This window comes from Emydura macquarii, unplaced genomic scaffold (assembly GCF_026122565.2).
Source record: "Emydura macquarii macquarii isolate MOO-44397 ecotype Brisbane River unplaced genomic scaffold, CSIRO-AGI_Emac_v2 contig_2676, whole genome shotgun sequence".
Classification (NCBI taxonomy): domain Eukaryota; kingdom Metazoa; phylum Chordata; order Testudines; family Chelidae; genus Emydura; species Emydura macquarii.
The window spans coordinates 1,175,579-1,194,762 of record NW_027132813.1 but is presented as its reverse complement, the minus strand read 5'-3'; the positions used below and the strand labels follow the sequence as shown (position 1 = coordinate 1,194,762).

Sequence of the window (19,184 nt, the reverse complement as noted above, 5' to 3'; positions counted from 1 at the left end):
CAGTTATACCAACGTAAGTGTGTAGTGTAGGGCTAAGGCCTGGTCTACACACAGCTTTTACACTGGTGTAGCTCTGCTGGCTAGGGGTGCTACTATTGACTACTATTGGTATACCAGTGCATCCCTAGTATGGACAGTTTAGGTGCCTTATACCAGCCTAGTTTATTCCCCTTCCTGAAGGGGCACAGCTAGGGTTGCCCAGGATCCTCCCTTTGTTGAGCTAGTTGTCCCAGGAGATGTCAGGGTGGGGAACTCTGTAGGCGCTGCCCGCTGACCAGTGCATGGGGTCAGGATGAGCCCAGATATCCCAAAGGCGGCAACCCTATTAAAGACTGCTGTGAGCACCTTTCCGCCGCCCCATACTAGCGGGCTGCATTGCTCCAACTGGCCCGGCAGCCCTACGGCTTGTGCGCGTGCCCCAGGCCTGCCTGAGCCAGGGTTTGGCCCGGGGGCTGCTGATGGCTGCAAACATCCCGGCTGGGGCGCGCGGGGTGACGGTGCAGAGCAGCCGGGGCGGGCTTGGGCCGAGCTCTGGGCCAGGGACAGGAACGGGGGGGAGGGGCGGCTCTGCGCGGGAGCGTCCCTCGGCCACCCGTCAGCAGGGGACGAAGGGGGCCCGGGCATGCGCGAACCTCCCCCGCGAGACTAACCCGGGAGCGCGCCTCCGGCCCTGGCTCCCTGGCCCCGCCCTTGACAACGGGCCGCTTCCCTAGCAACCGCCGCCGGGCCCTGCCCGCCTGCGAGGCCGGGCGGGGTGGAGCAGCCTGAGGCGGCGGCGCCGCGCGGGAGATGGTGAGGGGCTGCGGGGGGGGGGAAGGAGCGGGGAGCCCTTCCCCTGGGGGGGGGGCCTCCAGCCCGGGGGGAGGGCGGAGAAGAAGAACCGCACCTGTGTTAGCTTCCACTGCCCTGCCCCTGCCCCCGCCCCGGGCTGGGACCCAGCCCTGCAGCTTGCCAGGCTGCCTGGCACGGGAACCTGGGGGGGCCTCGAGCCGGTGCAGGTACAAAGCCCCTGGGCGGAAGGCCCCCCCCCTGCATTGAATCCCTGCGGCTCTTGAGGGGAGCCAGGGCCTCGTGGGGCTGCAGCCCCGCCTCTCCCCCAGCCCGCTGACCCACGCCTGCCCGAGGAAACGGGCACTGTTGCTTCCCTGCCCGGGCTGTGCCCACGCGAGGAAACAGGGCGAGGTCGTGTTGTGAACTCCCTTGCCAGGCCCTGCCTGTATGTGTTGGCAGCCCAGGGCCAGCTCAAGTGCTTCTAAAATAAACGGGAACCTCACTCACATGTGCTGCTCATTCACCGACTCCTTACAAACGCCACCAACTGCTCTCAGCCGGTGTTGAACAGAGGAGACCCAGCTGCAGCAAGGCCTGTTACTAAGACTTCATTACTTTTGCAAACAGTCGGTATGCTAGCGTGCTCCAGCATGCTCCCCTTATTCGTCAGTACTATACGATATTTGTCAGAAGAAGCGATAATGCATATTATGGGATGCTTTTAGTATGATTTCTTTCAGTGATGGTTCTTTGTCTACTCTTTAATTTGCAGCGTTTGGTAATCAGACATGGGCCTCCCAGGCCATGTCTACACTACCACTTTTGCAGGCAAAACTTATGTCATTCAGGTGTGCTTAAAAAAACCCAACCCTACACCCCATAGTGACATACGTTTTGCTTATTGTTCACAGCGCACAGCTCTCCTGCTGACATAGCTATGGCTGCTCATTGAGGTGGTTTTATTATATCGACAAGATAGTGCTCTCCTGTCTGCATAGAGCGGCTACACAAGCGCTCTTACAGCAGCACCACTGTAAGCTTGCTAGCGTAGACGTGGCTCTAGTCATTAGAACACACGAGTGAGGTTCTGTTGCAAATTGGAATTCCAATACCATGGGGATGGCTCAGTGTAAGAACTTAGATAAGGAGAGTACTTTTTAAAACCATTTGATTTGAAAATCATCTCTGCTTTTGCTTGCTTGCCAAAATCTGTATTGAGGCCCTCAGTTTCTTTTTTCCTCTGCTGAAGCTGATCACATCACTAACATCTAAAATAGCATTTTTCTGTTTCTGGTGCTAGTAATGCTATCTGCAGTTATAGGAGAAACAGAATTGTGAGAGCTTGAAGTCAGATCTTGGCAGATAAAAAGCCCTTCTGTTCACCTTTAAGGACCCTGACATTTACATTATAGAAAGGAATGCCAGAAAGTCATTAGTGAGGAGAAGGGATCATGTTCTGGTTGTTAGCTCTAAATTCCCAGGCCTTTGCGTTAAATTCTATTCATAGTTTTGCCATAGGCTTCTTGTGTGACCCAGGCCAGTCACTTACCCTCTCTGTACTCCATTATTCCCAACTGTAAAATGGGGAAATTATTTTGCCTTCCTCAGGGAGGATTAAATTAATTGATCGTAAAGTACATTGAGATCCTTGAATGATAGGAGCTAAAGGAGGGCAAAGTATAGTTTTAATTAATTATTAAAGCGACAGATCTTTTTTTTTTTTTTCTGGGAGTCTAGAGATCAGCTTGGTGGAGAGGAGAAAGAAGATAAGGTCATTGTTAGTTCAGGATGCTGCTAGAGCTAGACTTGAGTTGGTTGAGCCAGCATGGGATATTTTTGGAAGTAGCTGGATATTTTCCTTACCTCTCTGCTGATTCCACATTCCCATCTTGGATGTCTCCTTTCCCACAATTACTGCCACATAAAGTGCCCCTTCAAGGGTTGTGCCCTTGACAAGTGTCAGCCACTGCTGATTGGCAAGTGTTGTCACAGGTGGTGGTTAATTCCTGAGCAGCTATCTTTCTTGAGCTCTTACTTCATAAACACAATAACCCCTATCAGCGAGGAGTGTCTTATATGTTGCTGATGACTCAGGGCACCCTAAGTAAAAGGAGCTATAGAAGATCATTTTATATCTGGCATAGTTCATTGTACAGTTGACAGTAAATAACCATGTTCACAAATGGATGGCAAAGCTAGTTCTGCCAAACCTGGACTTGACAATTGTTTTCCAACATGACTTTAGCTAGCACACTTTCCTTGTCCAGTATACATGTGCGTGGGTGTGTGTGTGTATAAAAAATTGAGAGCCATGCTATAGACTTTACCCTCACAGAAGTCTACAATATAGTTGCTTAATACAAATGTAACATACATTGACAAAAATGGCCCCCATAATTCACCATTGGTGTTAGAAGTGGTAAGAATGCTAGACAGAGCTCAATTGTATTTGCTATTGTCATCCAGTCCTGCTCAGAGCAGATCTAGATAATGTGATTGTAAAAACATCTGCAGCTCAGCCAGTGTTTCCACAATGCTAGAGCAATGGTGAGCAAACTCCTTAAAATTCTGGGTAGGCAGGGCCTAGATCTGGGTGCAAACTCTGTTGGGCCGGAGTTGTGCTTGAAATAGTTTCAAATACATTTATGAAGTCTAGTGCTGACAAATGCTTTATGTTTAATCCATTTCTTGGACTGATTGCTGTCAGAGGGCCCTGTGAAGTCAGTGGGATTCTTTACATTGACTTCAGTGAGCATTGGATCAGACACAAAAGCGGACCTCTGAGCAGACCTCCTTATTTCTAGGTCAAAAGAGGGTAGAACTGAATAAGCTAGAATGATAACAACAATCTAAACTGGAATCATTGGGTGGAATTCTTTACCACTAGAGGAAATGTGCCTTTTTAGTAGTTTTGCCAAAGGCAAATTGCCTTAATCTGTGCATAAATAAAATGGATTGGGAATTAAATATATGTCCCATTTCATTGCATATCATTTAATAAAGCCTTTGTATTGTAGGTGATTTAAGTGTAGAGTAGGTGAAAAGGAACATGCATTACTTTTATTGACTATTCTTGTCTTATTGTTAATGTTGTGATGGGACCTATCTTCCATGAATTTATCTAATTATTTTTTTGAACGCAGTTATATTTTTGGCTTTCACAACATCCTCTGGCAATGAGTTCCACAGGTGGACTGTGCGCTGTGTGAAGAAGTACTTCCTTACATTTGTTTTAAACCTGCTACCTATTAATTTCATGGAGTGACCCCTGTTTCTTGTGTTACATGAAGGAGTAAATAACTTTTCCTTCTTCACTTTCTCACGCCATTGCTAATTTTATAGACCTTTATCAGACCACCTCTCACTGATCTGTTTTGTAAGATGAAAAGTCCCAGTCTTTTTAATCTCTCCTCATGTAGAAGCTGTTCCATATCTCTAATTATATTTGTTGCTCTTCTCTGAACTTTTTCCTATTCTAATGTATCTTTTTTAACATGGGATGATCAGAACTACCTGCAGTATTCAAGATGTGTGTACACCATGGATTTATGTAGTGACATTATATTTTCTGTCTTATCTATCCCTTTCCTAATGATTCTTAACATTCTATTAGCTTTTTTGACTTCCGCTGCAGTTGAACAGATGTTTTCAGAGAACTAACCACAATGACACAAAGATCTCTTTCTTGAGTGATAACAGCTAATTTTAGATGCCCTCATTTTATATGTATAGTTGGGATTATGTTTTCCAATGTGTATTACTTTGCACTTTATCAACATTGAATTTCATCTGCCATTTTGTTGTCCAGTCACCCAGTTTTGAGAGATCCCTTTGTAACTCTTCACAGTCAACTTTGGACTTAACTATCTTGAGTAATTTTGTATCATCTGCAAATTTTACCACCTCACTGTTTACCCTTTTTTCTGGATAATTTTTGAATATGTTGAACAGTATTGGTACCAGTATAGCTTCTTGGGGAACCTGGCTATTTATCTCTCTCCCCTATGAAAACTAACCATTTATTCCTATCCTTTGTTTCCTATCTTTTAACCGGTTACTGATCCGTGAGAGGACCTTCCTCTTATCCCATGACTGCTTTCTTTTCTTAAGAGTCTTTGGTGAGGGACATTGTCAAAGGCTTTCTGTTAGTCCAAGTGTGCTATATTGACTGAATCATCCTTGTCCACATGTTTGTTGATACCCTCAAAGAATTCTAATAGATTGTCGTTGGCTTGATTTCCCTTTACAAAAGCCACATTGACTCTTCCCCAACATATCATGTTCATCTCTGTGTTTGATTGTTCTTTTCTTTTAACCAGTTTGCCTGGTACTGAAGTTATGTTTATCAGCCTGTAATTGCCACAATCACCTCTAGAGCCTTTTTTAAAAATCAGCGTTAAATTAGTCATCCTCCAGTCATCTGCTACAGAGGCTGACTTAAGTAATAGGTTACATGGTTTGAAGTTCTGCAATTTCTGTTTGAGCTCCTTCAGAATTCTTGGGTGAATACTATCTGGTCCTGGTGACCTATTATTTTTAATTTATCCATTTGTTCCAAAACCTCCTCTATTGACATCTCAATCTGGGGCAGTTTCCCTAAAAAGAATGGCTCAGGTGTGGGAATCTCACTCACATCCTCTGCAGTGAAAAAGTTGTAATTTGTTTTTTAATATCCATCCATTCATCTATCCAGTGTTTAAATATATGCTACACAAACACAGCTACTGGAATTTGTTTGCTACATCAGGTGTCGTTTTCTGTCTCAGATTCTTGAAGCCAAGATATAGGGGTACATGAGCCCAAATCAGTGAAAGAAGCCATTTCACTAGGGGATTTGTGTCTGGATTGGAGGCATCCAGAAAACTATGCCATTGAATAGGAGCAGTGGTATATGATTACTATGCCAAAGGTTGTGTGAATTGATTCAGTGAGATCAATGACTCAGTGTCAGACTTGACGCTCCACAACACCTTGAGCCTTTGAGTTGATTCAGACACCTTGTGGAATTGTTATCACACCTTAACAACCTCACTCCTGCTATATTCATGTTCACACTGAATGCTAAATAGGAACAGTGGAGAGTTGGAAAGAGAGCAAGAAACATATTTTGTGTAGAACCAATGATAGAACCATAGTTAACAGCTACCCCAGGGGTCCAGTCTGAGTGCTCTATGGTTAGTACTCTGCAGCATCACATGTGGGATTTGTCTAGATTAGGAAAAGAGACTGAGGTTAGGGTTAGATAACATGTGTTACCTAACCCCGAACTAACCTTAATCTCTTTTCCTAATACAGACAGACCCAAGATCCATCTAATTTACATCACCACTTAGATCAAATCTGAACAACATCCTGGGCATAGTTTCCACAGAACATAACAGTTCTGTTAAATGGGGAGTGGGAAGAGTCAGAGGCAGCAGGGGAAGTCAGGGATAGGAAGGGGAGTCAAAGTGAGTGCTGTGCATCATGGGGAGCAGGGAATACTTGGGGTGTCAGGCATAGGAGGAGGTGTAGTTCCTACCTGCTCCTCAGCACCGCAGTAGCTGCTTCACCACCTCTGCCCCGCAGCCATGCATGGAGTTTACAAGGAATGACACGTAAGGGCAGAAACATAGATCAGGCCCCACAATATTTCCATTGTGGGAGTGCTAGTTGCCAACCATTCCACCGCCCCTGATTCGACCTACAGGCTGCAGTTTGGCTACTCTTGGCTGATTATTATTTAGTTACTTATATCATGCTTTACAATACCAAATAAAGACAGTGTTCCTGTCCCAGGGAGCTTGCAGTCTAAACTAAGGGAGGTGCTGTAGCATTGGGAGGATAAGGGTGAAAACATGGGAGTCACTTGAGAGATTAGTGCTGGTGTCTTGAAGATGGCATAATTTGTTTTTTAAATATCTGTAAGACCCTAGGTTACAAACTTCACAGGATTACAATGATCTATTTATTGATTAATGTAGGATGCATATTACTTAATGGGGGACTTAGGAATTACACCTTTCCCCCCCATTTCATTGCCCTGGAAATGGGATATGCCATGTGGCTTAGTTTACTTGGTCTCTAAAATCATTCCACTTAGTCACTGTGCCATAAGTAAATTGACACTCAAACCATTTTCTGGGACATCACCATAAAGTAACCCTAGGTCATCGATGCTGTGCTGCAATTTCTAAGTGCCAGCCTTTCTGGGATTGCTCCAGGAAGGTAAAAAAAGCTGTCAGTAGCCACAGGGAACTGCAACTGGTCTGAGAAGTGCAGAAGCATCTGAGACCTTTAAGGAAGCACTAGATAGAGAAAGGTCACTTGTCCCACAGTAGTGTGTCCTCTTTAACGTGATATCAATGCCACCTGAGTTCTTCGGTCCCTAAAGCCAGATTTTCAGATGGAGTAAATCATTACAGACAATGGAGCTACATTGATTTATGCCAGCAGAGAATCTGTTCCCTTCTCTTTTTCCCCACAGTTCTGGCCAGCTATCTCTGAACAGCTTAGCAAACTTCCTCTATGTATTCAGAGCTCTTTGAAGAAATGGTTCTGTTTCACCTCTGCTCACTCTTCATTTCTGAATGTTCTGGTTGTTTCCCTGCAATTTTCCCTCACCATCTTTTTGTGTGGCCTCCCTTCCTTCTGAGTGTATGTCCCTCTTTTCAGCCTTTTCAGTGCCATTTCTATTGTCATCCCCATGCTAATTCCCCCCATTGTACCAGGAAACTTGACCACCCCCCATCTTAGGCTGTCCTCTATCCTCCTCTATGAGGACCAAAGCTCAATAATCATCTGTGATGGTTTTATCCTTTATCTCCAATTCCCCACCAGCATATTAGTGGGTCACTTTCCTCTAGTACCTGCTAAGTGCTGTGAATACATCTGAAGAAGCCTTTGCTGACACAGTCTCTGCAATACAATTGGAATAATTTCTCTTTGCTTCTCTAGTTTTTCTTAGCATTTCATAGATCTCCTCTCTTCCTTCTTAGCAAGTTGTTTTATAATAATGTCCACAGATAATTTGGAAGGTGAGAGGGACTGTCAAAACCTACTATAAAGGTTTCAGAGATACAGGGGTAGTGCTGACTGAGCCAGCACATATCGGTGCTGTAAAGAAAGATGGAGCAGTCTCACAAAGGGGAAAGAAATAATGAGCTTGATCTATGTAGCAGCATCTGCCCCTCTCCCTTTAAGGAAAAACGATGCATGGGATCAAAGCGCTGCTCAGCACAGATGTATGGGGAGGGATATCATGGTTTACAATTCTACATGGCTGCAGGCTTCTTTGTAGGATGTTATTAGAGGGTCTTTTTGGATGAACATCTTGTCATGGTCTAGTGCTCATTTCTAGATGTTTCTAAATGTTTGTAAAGAGCAATGAAATCTTCAGATAGAAGGCAATGGGGAAAGGCAGTGAAAAAATTGAAGATATGAGTTAATACAGTTGCAATGAGCTTCAACCTCTAAAGGGTTAATAGCTCTTTATTGCAATACTATCAGATTATTTATTATGTTTATTACAGTAATGCCTAGGCCCTGCATTGTGCGAGGCACTGTATAAACATAAGAGCAGTAGAAAGTCCCTGCCCTGAAGAGGTTACAATCTAAAATAAACAAGACAGACAAAGGGTAACAGAAAAGGGTATCCAAACTGAGCAGAATGATAGTATGCAGATGTCATTTTAGTGCCATGATTTTGTTGTTGTTGTTAGCACCAGTGAGAGGCACCAGTTACTGGCTCTGGCTCTTTCTTAAACTCTTTTTTTTCCCAGGAACCCTGGCTGGAAATTTGCTGGTGATACAGTCCTGACGCAGACTTCTTTCCATTTCATCCAAGGGAATAGGGTGAGACTAGCATTTGAAGATGCAGGAGCCAGTTTCTGGAGACACGAACATGGTTTCTCCCCTATTGAAAACACCAGTGGTGAACCCTGCAGCCAACCCTCGACGCATGCGACGGATCATTGCTGAGGATCCCGAGTGGTCCCTAGCCATTGTTCCTCACCTCAGTGAGCTCTGCCTCCAGCACATCATCAGCAACTTTGAAAGTAAGCCATGGTGGTCCCTTTCCCACAGCAGTCCTGCTGACAGCATTGTTACACCTTGGGTTCTGGAGCAGGCTCACACTGGGATCCTCAGTCCTGCTGGGTGTCAATGAAAGGGAAAGCGGATGGGCAGAGTCATTAGAAAATCGCAGACAGTTGTACCCCAGCCCTTCCAGGAAAACAGAGAAAAAAATCTCTCCTTCTGCTCAATAGCTAGATGTGTCCATGTAACTCCACTGATTTCCAATGAGTTACATGGGGGTGAATTTGGCCCACTGGGACTACTACACAGTGAGTCTCTGCCCTGAACTCAGCCCATTGTATCTGTTGGGTTGCTCTTCAGTTTCCCTCCATGCCCTGCTTGGACTCACTACCTCAGCTTTTGAAGTCAGATTTCTCCTCTTTTCCTTATCATGTACATTACAGTAGCATCCAGAGGCCCAGTCAGGCTGGGTTCCATTGTGCTAGGTGCTGTACAAACAGAGATAGAACTATTCCCTACCCCAGTTGAAGAATACAGGTATTGTATAAAGGGTGTGGGACTGGGATATAATCTTATGATTTCACTAACATTTCCACAGCAATCAGTTGTGATGTGACAACCGAAGAATGGTGACGTTCTCTGGTGGAGGTTGTCCAATGTTCTAAGAAACAGCAAGGCAGCTAGTCTAGAGCACTGCCAGGCAGAGTTTGGGTCCCAAGCTGCTTAGATCTGGGACCCCAGTGAGTCTGGGAAGGAGTACTTTTCTTCGTTCCTCAGTGCTGCTCTCTGCTCGACTCAGAGAAGCGGCATGAGGGCACAGAAAGGGTTCGTCTAAGAGAGGGTCACTGCAATTCTAGGATGTTAGTATGTGGGAGTAAATGGAGGGAATACTGGAAGAAGTCTTCAAGCAAAGCCACAGTGCTCTTCTTCTGCAGATATCTATAGCAAGGAGATTGCCAAGAAAAGAGAGAAAATAGGAGCCCAGCTTTGCTTCTCAGAATAAGATTTTGCATGTGCAGATGGGTCTCTCTGTTTCTAATCCTTATGATTCCATCATGGCAATGATTATTAATACAAATCAGGTATATAGTGCTGTAAATGTCTATGGCACTCTGCAGAGATTCCCTGCCCCAAAGAGCTTCCAGTGCCAGAGAGAGGAGCTGAGAGATAGGACAGTGATTGAAGAGAGATTACTGGAGGAGAAGGGGAACGGTTTTCAGAATAAGGTAGGTTTGAAGGAGGAGATAGAGAGGGCTTGTTGGGCAGAAAGTGGGAAACTCTTTTTGCAGAATATACAAAGTTGCAAAACCAAAGGAAGTTTTATAAAGAACACTTAAAGAGCCAAAACCCCAAACATTTTCCCTTAAAAAGGTTATAATCCCATCAGGAAGGCCTCTAAACACTGAGCCAAATTCGGCTCTCACACCGGAGTAAATCCAGAGCAATTCCATTCACATTAGTGATGTTATTCTGGATCTACGCTGGTGTACCAGAGCAGAATTTTCCATTAAATATCTACTTAGACAACAAGAAGTCCACCACCTAGAAATAAAAATACAAAATCACTAGCCACAGGTTATGTAGGACCTACAATATTTTTGTGGTATGGTACTATGAGAGCAGCAGAAGGGAGCATACATTAACAGATGCTATTCCTAAACAGCATATAAAATCAGTGTTTGCCAAGTGGTAAAACTTACGTCAGTAGGTCTGGGTTAGAATATTACTCATCATGATATTTCTAGGGAGATTGGATTAGTGAACATTCCCCGCTCAGACTCAGAATGCTTTTGGGGAGTAATTGCTTCTCTTCTTCGTTCCCTACAGAAAATCCTGTTGTGGACTGTCTCCTGCCAGAGCACCAAAGGAGGGTGCTGGACAAGATCTCCACAGGCTTGCCCCTCACAGTAACCGCCAATCTGATCAGCGACGAAGGCTACTGGAAGAGGTGCTGCACTGAGCGTTGGGCAGTATGTGACGTCTCCCGCTACGGGGGCAGCTGGAAGCGGATGTTCTTTGAACGCCACCTGGAGAACATCCTGAAGTACTTCATCCCTAACACAACAGACCCCAATCAAATCCTGGAGGTCATCCCGCTCTGCAAGGAGTACGTGAGGAAGCTGGAAATTGATCAGTTCCTCCCACCGGTGAAGCTGGATCAGAAGGAAGAGGATGATATGTCCGATTCTGGAAGTGATGTTGGGGTTGATGAATTCTGCAGGCATCACTATGACTTAGGAGTGCTAACTGCTGCCCTCTCTCACCTAGAAGAGCTGCATCTAACATATGGTGTGAAAGACTGTGGCATGAACTTTGAGTGGAGCCTCTTTGACTTCACCTACCAGGATTGTTACTCTCTGGCCAATGCTTTCAAGAAGTGCCACACTTTGAAAGTAACGTGCCCAAACTGGTTTTTTTACATTTATATTTTAAATTATAAGCTAAAACAGGGACAAAATACCCTTGCAAAAAGCCAAGAGATTAATTTTACTTGCTGCTCACCATTAGTCTTCCCAGTCCAATGAGTGGCTTCCAAATGTTTGACTCAAATAGTTTCACTGTCTTAGGCAAACTTTCCAATTTGGTGCTTAAGTATATTCATAGGATGCAATTCACTGTAGTATATGGAGGCCAAAGCCAAATCACAAAAACCAGTAGAGTATTTGAAATGCATTTGATGCCACACAACGGGCAAAATTAACAACTGGTCTAAGCAGGTCTGCATCTGTTGAAATTAATAGGGCTGCCTGTCCCAGGCCAGAATTTGGCCAAGTGAGTCGAAAGTTCCTGTCTAACTTCATGTTTGAAATGAAACTAACTTGGTGGCCTGTAGTTTAATATTCTGCTAGGTGCTGTTTGTTAGCATGGATTTTCTGAGGTTCAGTGAGGCCTGTGCCTTACTAATATGAGCACCCCGTTCCCCCATATAAAATGTGTTCTCCATAGATCAGAAGGGAAAAAGCATTCCTATTGCACCTCCCTGCACAATCCTGGATGGGGATTAGCAAAAGGACCCAGTTTTCTGTAAGGACAGTCTTTTAACTTTTATGAGCAAACACACTTGCAAAATGTTAATTAAAGAAGAAAATGTGACAGGATGCCACACAGCAGCACAAACACCCAAAACCACTGAGGGGAGATGTTAGAACTCACAGCACAAAGGATGTTTCTGTCTGGACAATAGCATAATCCTCAACTCCACAGTTATTCCAGTACAAAGATTCTTCCCCACAAAATCAGAGAAATGTAGGGCTTGGAGGAACCTCAAGATGTCATCTAGTCCAGGCCCCTGTGCTGAGGCAGGACCAAGTAAACCTAGACTATCCCTGACAGGTGTTTGTCTAACCTATTCTTAAAAATCTCTAATGCTGGGGATTCCACAACATCCCTTGAAAGCCTATTCCAGAGTATAACTAATTCTGGAATTTAACTATTTGACACATCACAATCCAGAGAAAAGGCAGAGCCATATGACCCCTCACTCTCTGGATGGAGTGATAAGCTCTGCAGCTATGTTCTCCCAGGTGAAATAGTGAAAGGAGCTCTTCTGAGGCTGCAGAGATCCCATCTTGGGGCATGTTTGCAACTGCAGGTTCCCTAGTGAGGGCAAACCAAAGCCCCTTAAGGAGAGCACTCCATGTTACTTTTTGTGCATGTGAAGATGTTATGTTATATTTCAGTTAGAGGTCAAACAATGGCTGTTAAATTTGAAGCTAAGGTGGAATTTATCATTGCGCTCTGTGAAGGTTAGGCGCTCAATTCCTTTGACCTTCAGTTGGACTTGGGCACCTAACTCATTTACGCTATTTTGAAAATTCCTTCTAAAATGAGGGTAGTTGTTGTACCAACAAGCATGACCATATTTTTCTCCTGCAGGTCTTCAAGCTGTGCCGGAGCAAAGTGGATGATGAAAAGGCCCGACTGCTGATACGGAATTTGTTAGATCACCCATGCTTGGTGGAGCTGGACTTGTCCCACAATCTGATTGGGGACCGGGGAGCACGAGCCATTGGCAAGCTGATCAATCGCAGCAAGCTAGAAATTCTCAACCTGTGTAATAACCGGATCCGGGCCCAAGGAACTCAGGCTATTGCTCATGCCCTAGCCAATAATTCTACGCTGACCTCTTTGAACCTGCGCCTCAACTGCATTGAGGATGAGGGTGGCCAGGCAATAGGCCATGCCCTGCTGACTAATGCCACCTTGACATCTATTCATCTGGAAGGCAATGAGCTGTCAGAGCCGACAGCTACGCTTTTCTCCCAGGTCCTTGCCCAGAACACAGCTCTGACTAGCATCAACCTTGCATGCAACCACATAGGGCTGGTAAGCAGCTTCCCTGCTTAAAAGAGAAATTGCTTCTGTCTGCTGCCATCATAGCAGCTAATGCAGTCAAAGCATCTGTCTAGGTGATTTTACATAAAGCAGATGCAGAGCTTTTTTGGTCTGTGAACTGCTGCCCCTCACCAAAGAGCCAAATTTATCTCCATCTCACACACTGCCAAGGTGATCTTGTTTTGATTATAATAAATTATTGGCAGCAGAGAAGCTAAGGTTTCAGCAAATATCACTAAAGAAAGGAATCCCCCATCGTTTCATGCTCCCTGAACAATGAGACCCTCAAGCTGAACTTGTATTTTGTGAATTTGGCCCTTAGGAGATTGAGAGGTTTGTTCCCATTTTAAAGAGAGGCCTAGGAAATTCAGGGAGTATTTCTGAGAATGGCATAGGCACTTCAAATATCTGGGAAATGGGTTCTGTATTAGAAGTTAGTTAGGTAATAAATGGTGATGTGGGTTTGCTAATGCCACGTGAAAATCTGATTTAAAATGGCATCTGACCCATTGCATCATGTTCCTTAGTAGTGCCAGACCAATGGCCCATCTAGCCCAGTATCCTGTCTTCCGACAGTGGCCCATGCCAGGTGCTTCAGAGGGAATGAACAGAATAGGTAATCATCAAGTGATCCATTCCCTGTCACCCATCCTCAGCTTCTGGCAAACAGCAATCCCTACCTATCCTGACTAATAAGTCATTGATGGACCTATCCTTCATGAATTTCTCTAGTTCTTTTTTGAACCCCATTATAGTCTTGGCCTTCACGACATCCTTTTGCAAGGAGTTCCACAGGTTGACTGTGCATTGTGTGAAGAAATGCTTCCTTTTGTTCATTTTAAACCTGCTGCCTATTAATTTCATTTGGTGACCCCTAGTTCTTCTGTTATAAGAAGGAGTAAATAATTCTTTTTTTACTTTCTCCACACCAGTCATGATTTTATAGACCTCTATCATATCCCCCTTAGTTGTCTCTTTTCCAAGCTGAAAAGTCCCAGTCTTATTAATCTCTCCTAATATGGAGGCTTTTCCATACCCCTAATAATTTTAGTTGCCCTTTTCTGTACCATTTCCAATATATCTTTTTTGAGATGGGGAGACCAGATCTGCATTCAGTATTCAGATGTGGGCATACCATATATTTAAAAAGAGTCAATATGATATTTTCTATCTTATTATCTATCCCTTTCCTAATGATTCCCAACATTCTGTCATTTTTGGACTGCTGCTGCACATTGAGTGGATGTTTTCAGAAAACTATCTGCAGTGACTCCAAGATCTCTTTCTTGAGTGTTAACAGCTAATTTAGACCTCATCATTTTATATGTATAGTTGGGATTAAGTTTTCCAATGTGCATTACTTTGCATTTATGAACATTGAATTTCATCTGCCATTTTGTTGCCCAGTCACCTAGTTTTGAGAGATCCCTTTGTAACTCTTCACAGTCAACTTTGGACTTAACTATCTTGAGTAATTTTGTATCATCTGCAAATTTTACGACCTCACTGTTTACCCTTTTTTCTGGATAATTTTTGAATATGTTGAACAGCATTGGTACCAGTATAGCTTCTTGGGGGACCTGGCTATTTATCTCTCTCCCCTATGAAAACTAACCATTTATTCCTATCCTTTGTTTCCTATCTTTTAACCAGTTACTGATCCAGGAGAGGACCTTCCCTCTTATCCCATGACCACTTACTTTGCTTAAGAGCCTTTGGTGAGGAACCTTGTCAAATCTAAGTTTGAAAATCTAAGTACACTATATGCACTGGATCACTCTTGTCCACATTGTTGTTGACCCCCTCAAAGAATTCTAGTAAATTGGTGAGGCATGATTTCCCTTTACAAAAACCATGTTGACTCTTCCCCAACAAATTGCATTCATCTGTGCATCTGATAATTCTGATCTTTACTATAATTTCAACCAACTTGCCTAGTACTGAAGTTAGACTTACCGGCCTGTAATTGCCAGGATCACCTCTGGAGCCTTTTTAAAAAATTGGCATGACATGAGCTATCTTCCACTCATCTGGCACCGAAGCTGATTTAAATGATAGGTTACATACCACAGTCAGTAGTTCTGCAATTTCACATTAGAGTTCCTTCAGAACTCTTGGGTGGATACCATGTGGTCCTTGTGACTTATTACTGTTACTGTTTATCAATTTATTCCAAAACCTCCTCTAATGACACCTCAATCTGGGACCGTTCTTCAGATTTGTCACCTAAAAAGAATGGCTCAGGTTTGAGAACCTCCCTCACATCCTCAGCTGTGAAGACAATGCAAAAAATTCATTTGGTTTTTCTGCAATAGCCTTACCTTCCTTGAGTGCTCCATTAGCATCTCGATCATCCAGTGGCCCACTGGTTGTTTAGCAGGCTTCCTGCTTCTGATGTACTTAAAAAAGAAGTTGCTGTTACTTTTTGTGTCAAATTCTTTTTTGGCCTTCCTAATTATATTTTTACACTTCACTTGCAAGAGTTGTGCTCAGGTACAAAGGCATCACCCTCATAATTTCCCTCTGCTATCAATATTCAGATCAACATTGTTAGAAAACTGGCCCATTGCTGAATTTCTGTAAGTCTCAGCTCTGCCACTGAGTCACCACATGGCTTTGGCCAAAGTTTTCAAATCTGCATGCCTAATATTTGGCTCCTAAATCCAAATGGCTTGATTTTCAGAATTGGAAGTATTTGCAAATCCCACTGAAGTCACTGCTGGGGCTCAGCTGTCCTGAAAGTGATGTCACTTCTATTTAGTTGCCTACATATGGATAAAGACTCCTAAATTAAGGCAATCTGTTGAAAATGTTGGCCTTTCAGCGCTCTGTACCTCAGTTTCCGCATTAGTATAATGCAGATAGTAAAACCTACTGTACTTGTCTGCCCAGCTCATGGAGGAGTTGACAGAATTTATTAGCCAATGTTTTTAAAGAGCTTTGAAGATGGAAAGCATTTTATTCTAATTCTAATTATTAGTCTCTAAATAGCAAAGAGCTAGAATGTAATAATACAAGGAGAAAAGAGTGTTCCAAAGGGTTGAGGTTTATATTTGGAAATAATAACTCTACTGCTCAGCACCTTCCAACCAAGGGTCTCAAAGCACTTTGCAGATGTTCATTAGTGAAGCCCTAGAACACCCTGGGAAGTGTGTCAATATTATTGTCTCCATTTTACAGATGAGGAAACTGAGGCACGTGGAGGAAAAGTGACTTGCCTGAGGTTCCACAGTGTTCAGTGACAGAGCTGGTAATAGAATCTAGGAGTCCTGACTCTCATCCCCCTGCTGTAACCATTAGATGCACTCCCCTCCCAATCTCAAACTCTAATCCAAGAGTTGTGATTCCCAGGCCCCTATTCAAACCGTTAGAGACACACCAAATTCAGCCCTTGGTCGTGTGCCTGCACTTCAAAGATAGCCCTTCCCTTCCTTTCCCACTTGTCAGGAAGGTCAAAGGTAGTGGGAGGTCAGGGGCAGGAGGAATAGTCACCAAGGCTGGGAGCAACATGTTTATTTGGTATCTGATATATATTGATTGAGAATACCTGGGATTCAACAGTTCCAGAAAATGTCTGTTGGGCTGTTCCACTGAGGAAATTCAAGCTGTGATAGAAAATTTGGCCAAGATTCAGGAGTTCTGGAGTTGGTGTTGACAGATGAAGGAGGTAATGGTACCAAGGTGAGCTGCCTCCCAAAGCTCCAGAATTTCTGAGATCTTAGCCAAATTTTCCATCACAGCTTGAATTTTCTGAGTAGATTGAACTTCAGATGTGGGGGTGGTTCTACCCTGCCACAAATGCCCCCAGGACATGGTTTCTGAAAAGGAGACTCAGAAGAGACCTCTCTTGATATTTGCTTGAGTAGGAACACTGTACCTAATTGTGCTAGTATTGACATTAACCAGCAGTGAGCTGGTGAATGGGTGACCAGATACACCACCATGGCTGTCAGGTTATCAGCTCAGTCTTAACCAGCCATGGGCCTGAGAATTGCTGACATGATCCCCAGAAGGAGCCATTAGTATGTGCACTGGATACACTTACACTCCTTTTCTGTTCTCTTCTGAGTAATGTTTCAGTCTTGGGTGATTCTTGCCAAGGATTAAGATATCCCATGTTTGGCTTATTGTCACATACCTTCTACTTATGATGTGTAAGAAGGTAATGCATATGCTCCTTTCTCTCTACCCCACTTTCAGGCAGTAGGGGAATGCCCGTGAAAAATACTCTGGGGAGCAGCAACTTTCCCTCCAAGCTCCTCTCTCACTCTAATCTGCACTTCACACCCATCTCCTTTCTGATTCCAGGATGGTGGGAAGCAGCTGCTGGAAGGAATGTCAGATAACAAGACTGTGACTGAATTTGACCTGCGGCTGGCAGAAGTGGGGCAGGAGAGTGAGTACCTCATTAACCAAGCCCTGAAGGCTAACCAGGAAATTGCCCGTCTGAAAACCTTGCACCAGCCAAACACCCTGGAAGAGAAACTCCCAGACCTGGATTAGCCTATCACATGCCTTTATTCCCCTCCATAGCCTTTGAAATGAATGTCTCTTCTCACTGGGCAGCTGTGGCCAAATGACATGAATTTCTGAGTGGGGTGGGGGTAAGAAAACATAACAGGCAGCTTGGTATCAGTGATTAGGCACCACCCAGCAGTTGGACCCCAAAGGAGACTTCTCACTGGCTCCTTCACACACTGTGGTCAGGGTTTTGCCATTTCTTCAACTCCCCAACTGAAGATAGGTTCCCATCGGCTTCAGAATGGCCAAAGCTCATCCTGCCATTCTGAAAACTACACATGCTCCCTCTATGCAGTAGATTTTCCTCATCTTATCTGTTCTACTCATTGTCTAGCTCACCTGCTGGGGCAGATAGCCTGAGTGCCTCTGATAACCTGCTCTTGGAGCAGCCTTTGCCCAGAAATCACGTATTTCATTGTTACAATGGGACTGAATGCCTAGAATGAAGACCTAAAGCTACTACCAAAGTTGGGTCTTCCATGTGGTTCTGCCACAAGGTGGTGTCATGCTGTCAATGGCAACTCAGAGCAAAGGATGATAAACAAGAGCCCAGCACCCAGCCTTTGGAAGCAGCACACAGGGCTTGTGAGATTGTCCTCACAAAATGGGGGCACAGTTGTCAGGGAAAAGCAAATAATACAGAAGATTATATGTGCTCACTCCATAAAACCTTTGACCAGCTGGGCTCTCTCCAGTTCTTCCAGAGTTCACCAGCAAGGCTTGCCACCAGGCCCAAAGCAGAAGATATGGGCCACTAACCATGATCCCTAATTATCATAGTTCTTCTTTGGGGAGGGGTTCCTCTTGTAAATGGACTGCCCTCTGTTTTGGATTTCCTTCCCAAACTAAACATTTTTTGTTACAAAGAAGCAGCCTCAAGCCAGTCCATTTAAACAAGGGAAACAGTCCTTTATCACTCTTCCCAGGGGATAGAAGCTTTATGTCATGTATGGAAAATGTGTTAATGAAGCACACCCATTCAAAAATGAAACTGAAGGTTTAGATTCCCCTTCCACAGCAGGGTGTGTGTTAGAGGGGTTTATAAGCCCCAAGCTGACAGTGTGGAAAAATAAAGGTCTCTGTTTAGTCATAGAGCAGGTACAGCAAAGGCAGGCTTCCCAATCCAAGCACTTTATCCAGACAGCCTGGAGAGCCACCTATAGGGGCAAAAGAGGGAGATGAGTTTCCATGAGAGTTCACTCTTCTATCATAGTAGTGCTGCTGGATTGTGTGCTGTTGACACCTGTCCATGGGGAACTGCCTTGAGACTCCCAACTCATTTCATGAGGGCTGATTACCCCCAGGTGTGGCTGATGGGGCTGATTACTCTCAGATGGGCTCTTAACATACTACCTACCTCACACATGCTGGCCTGAAAATTCATCTTTTGGAGTTAGTCTCACAATAAGTTTGTCTTTATATAACCTTTTTAATTGTTTTTTATTTCCATAAAATAACTAAACCACATCTGGGAAGAAGAAAAAACTAAAATAGGGAATGATATGTATTCCAGTGTAGTTGCTACTACTTCTTACCAATGA

General features: G+C 44.1%; 1 protein-coding gene across 3 annotated transcripts; it reads left to right on the top strand.

Moving 5' to 3' along the window:
• Positions 1-289: 289 nt before the first annotated feature.
• On the top strand, positions 290-18,894 carry TCTE1 (t-complex-associated-testis-expressed 1). Of its 3 annotated transcripts, none has more exons than XM_067564747.1 (5): positions 290-792; positions 8,532-8,807; positions 10,615-11,180; positions 12,664-13,113; positions 17,431-18,894. In XM_067564747.1, exons 2-5 carry the CDS (start codon positions 8,624-8,626, stop codon positions 17,623-17,625), a joined length of 1,395 nt encoding a protein of 464 aa, XP_067420848.1. In that variant the 5' UTR covers positions 290-792; positions 8,532-8,623; the 3' UTR covers positions 17,626-18,894. The 3 variants fall into 3 exon arrangements, with proteins under 3 accessions (XP_067420848.1, XP_067420846.1, XP_067420847.1); XM_067564745.1 differs by lacking the exon at positions 290-792 and adding an exon at positions 1,121-1,401; XM_067564746.1 differs by lacking the exon at positions 290-792 and adding an exon at positions 1,341-1,397.
• The last annotated feature ends 290 nt before the right edge of the window (positions 18,895-19,184 follow it).

Bases quoted from the DNA above. Each gene is read 5' to 3' on its own strand.
- TCTE1 (XM_067564747.1), top strand. From the start codon at position 8,624: ATGCAGGAGCCAGTTTCTGGAGACACGAACATGGTTTCTCCCCTATTG. The intron at 8,808-10,614 runs GTAAGCCATGGT...CGTTCCCTACAG, and splicing joins CATCATCAGCAACTTTGAAA to AAAATCCTGTTGTGGACTGT. The intron at 13,114-17,430 runs GTAAGCAGCTTC...TTCTGATTCCAG, and splicing joins CATGCAACCACATAGGGCTG to GATGGTGGGAAGCAGCTGCT.